The sequence below is a fragment of the Mytilus trossulus genome, chromosome 4 (genome assembly GCF_036588685.1).
Source record: "Mytilus trossulus isolate FHL-02 chromosome 4, PNRI_Mtr1.1.1.hap1, whole genome shotgun sequence".
In the NCBI taxonomy this organism is placed as follows: domain Eukaryota; kingdom Metazoa; phylum Mollusca; class Bivalvia; order Mytilida; family Mytilidae; genus Mytilus; species Mytilus trossulus.
In genome coordinates this window covers 56,954,764-56,957,990 of record NC_086376.1, presented here as the reverse complement: position 1 = coordinate 56,957,990, position 3,227 = coordinate 56,954,764, and the positions used below count along the sequence as shown (strand labels likewise).

Sequence of the window (3,227 nt, the reverse complement as noted above, 5' to 3'; positions counted from 1 at the left end):
AACAGAACAGAACAGAACATCTAACATATTTTATTTCCAATTAAGGGCCCACAAGGGGCATACAGAGCATAAATAAATAAGGAAAAAGAATATTGATTTGCATAGATACATAGATACAAACAATTGTTTACATACAGTTACGATACAATAACGAACTCATATTCACTTTAATAAATTTACCAACAGCATTAAAGACCTGATTGTCTTCACAGTTTAATAAATAAATAAATTGATGCTGATTATCAAGCATACAAAAATTTGGAATTCTTTGGCAAAGAAAAGATGGTAGTTGAACTTTTGGACATGGTTTTGTGAATTAAGAGTAGATTACCGTGAAGAGGAACACTGTGGGGATTATGAAATTAGTTTCGTGTTAAAGGAAAATATTTACTGAATCGATTCATATAAGGAAGGGATTTTTAGCATTAAGTTGAAGGGTAGAAAAAGCGTCCCAAGCGGAGACTGTCGTGACCTAAAAAAAAAATCGTTAGCCACCTTCTTCTATTTATATGGATAGTCGACCTTCGTATGGATAGAAACAAGTGTCTGTGCTATTTTTGTATAGAAATGAATGTTCATAATAAACAGATAAGCGCTAAAAATATTCATGTGAACTTTTGATACCTTTTCTGAAATTCTCCGGTCATTAAATCTTTCACAAAATTCATTGATTACAAAAAAAAGAAGATGTGGTATGATTGCCATGTTGAGACAACTCTCCACAAGAGACCAATATGACACAGATATAACAACTATAGGTTACCGTGCGACCTTCAACGAGCAAAGCCCATACCGCATACCCAGCTTTAAAAGGCCCCGAACTGACAATGTAAAACAATTCAAACCAGAAAACTAGCGGCCTTATTTATGTACAAAAAAATGAACGAAAAACAAATATGTAACACATAAACAAACAATAACCACTGAATTACAGGCTCCTTACTTGAATGTTCATAACATATGAAATGTATGTTCATATTGAAATTGATAGAAAACCAAAAAATGGGAATATTGGAAATAAAGGAGGAGGGATAAAAAAAAAAAAGACGCATTTTCCTGTCCCCAATAACCTATGACTTATGATACTTTTGCTGAAATTCTCCAGTCATTCAATATTTTACAAAATTCTTCCAACAACACTTTACATACTTTAAACTACGCTCTGAATGCCCGCGATTTCGCGGACCGTGTGTTCTAGTATTGTTGGTTATTCATGGTTTACTAATCTTCTATGTAACCTTCTTCTAGTACTTGGAATCTGTTTCTCACTTCACTTCAATATTGTACTTTTCCTTACATCCATACTTTTTAGCTTGTTTATGTCATATCTCACTCTTTTGCATTTGTTCTTGTCGCCTTTATTTCTTGCCAATTTGAGTCTGATCTTTGACCTTACTAAGTAGTTGTCAGTATACACATCTGCTCCTCTCATTACTCTTGTATCTAATATTGATGTCCTCATGTCCCCTCGTACCATTATATCATGTATCTGGTTTGTTGTTTTTCCATCCGGGGATTTCCATGTAACTTTATGTATTTCCTTATGTGGGAAAATGGAGCATGTTATGATGAGGCCGTTGATTTGGCAGAAATTGCATAATAATTCACCATTTTCATTAATTGTCCCACATCCATGTTTTCCTAACACGTCTTGCGTAAGGCTATTGTCTTTGCCTACGTTTGCGTTAGGGTCACTCATAACTATAAGCATAATTATCAGTATTATTGCCGGATGAAACATTGTCTTGTAGTGGTTGGTAAAATTCTTCTTTCTCTTCCTCTTTTGCATCATTTGTTGGAGCAAATGCTTGTATAACTGTCAGCTTCTTATACTTTGAATAGAATCTTGCTTTTAGCATTCTCTTGTTGATTGGTGTCCATTCCATCAATGATTTCTTAGCTCTTTCATTCATCATTATGACTACTCCCTTGACTTGATGTTCATCATCCCCGACATAGATCACTGTGGCTCCACTTTGAAGCTTGGTTTCACCCGATCCTTTCCATCTACTCTCACTGATATACTTAGTATGTCCATACCATATTTTTTTCATTTCCTTCGCTACTTGTGCTGCTTTTGATATGTCTGCCATTGTTCTAACATTCCAACATTCTATATACATATTCTGTTTTGGCGCTACTATGGAACCGATCGTTTTTTTGGGCTTCCTTTCGGCTTTCCCCCAAATGTGTCATGTTTGGTTCCACATCAGAACACCAATCTTTGGTTTCTTCAGCGTTTCTGGTTTCTGTAATAAGTTCTATTTTACAGAGTCTGGTAGTTGGCCCAACGTCCAACCTCCACTCTGGTGGGTTGGGTTTTCTCTCTGGGTAGTCCTTCCAGTAGATGATTGCATTACCATGTTATTAAACGGATTGCATCTGTCCGGATTTCTTTCTGGGTTGTCTCCCATAGCCTTTGACTTTCCACAGTCTTCACAAGGCAGTGGGGCTATTTACCCATAGCTGGGGGTTTGGTTTGCAGGCACCAGGGCGTATCCACTCACCGGTGGGCCTAGCATGCCTTGTATCTAGGGGCAAAACCTCCTCCACGACCTTGTGGTTTTGCCTGGGGCCGTGAGGTGCCCAGTTTCAATCTATCACCTCGTGGAGGATCCCATATCTGGGCCACATAGGTCTTACTGCATGAGAGGCTGTAACTGGCAGGAAAGACTTACGCACTCGGCTCTCCTTTTCACAGCAAGCTGCTAGCCAGTGATGAATGCTGAAAGCGAGAGTGACAAGCACAGGCACAACAACACACAGTCATTTGACAGAATCCAGTGATGATTGTATGAAGAAATTTCAACCCACTTTCAACAAGCGATCCCACGATTCTTCTACCCTTCTTATTTTTTTATGCCCCACCTACGATAGTAGAGGGGCATTATGTTTTCTGGTCTGTGTGTCCGTACGTCCGTCTGTCCGGCTTCATGTTCAAGTTTTTGGTCAATAAGGTAGTTTTTGATGAAGTTGAACTTAGTACACATGTTCCCTATGATATGATCTTTCTAATTTTTATGCCAGATTAGAGTTTTGACCCCAATTTTACGGTTCACTGAACATAGAAAATGATAGTGCAAATGTCAGTTTAAAGTTTTTGGTCAAGGTAGTTTTTGATGAAGTTGAAGTCCAATCAAATTGAAACTTAGTATACATGTTCCCTATGATATGATCGTTCTAATTTAAATGCCAAAATAGAGTTTTTACCCCAATGTTACGGTCCA

The 3,227-nt window shown here is 37.8% G+C and overlaps 1 protein-coding gene across 1 annotated transcript; it reads right to left on the bottom strand.

The window, feature by feature from the left end:
- Window positions 1-1,691: 1,691 nt before the first annotated feature.
- On the bottom strand, window positions 1,692-2,093 carry LOC134716688 (craniofacial development protein 2-like). Its single transcript, XM_063579694.1, has one exon. It carries the CDS (start codon window positions 2,091-2,093, stop codon window positions 1,692-1,694), a length of 402 nt encoding a protein of 133 aa, XP_063435764.1.
- Window positions 2,094-3,227: the final 1,134 nt, after the last annotated feature.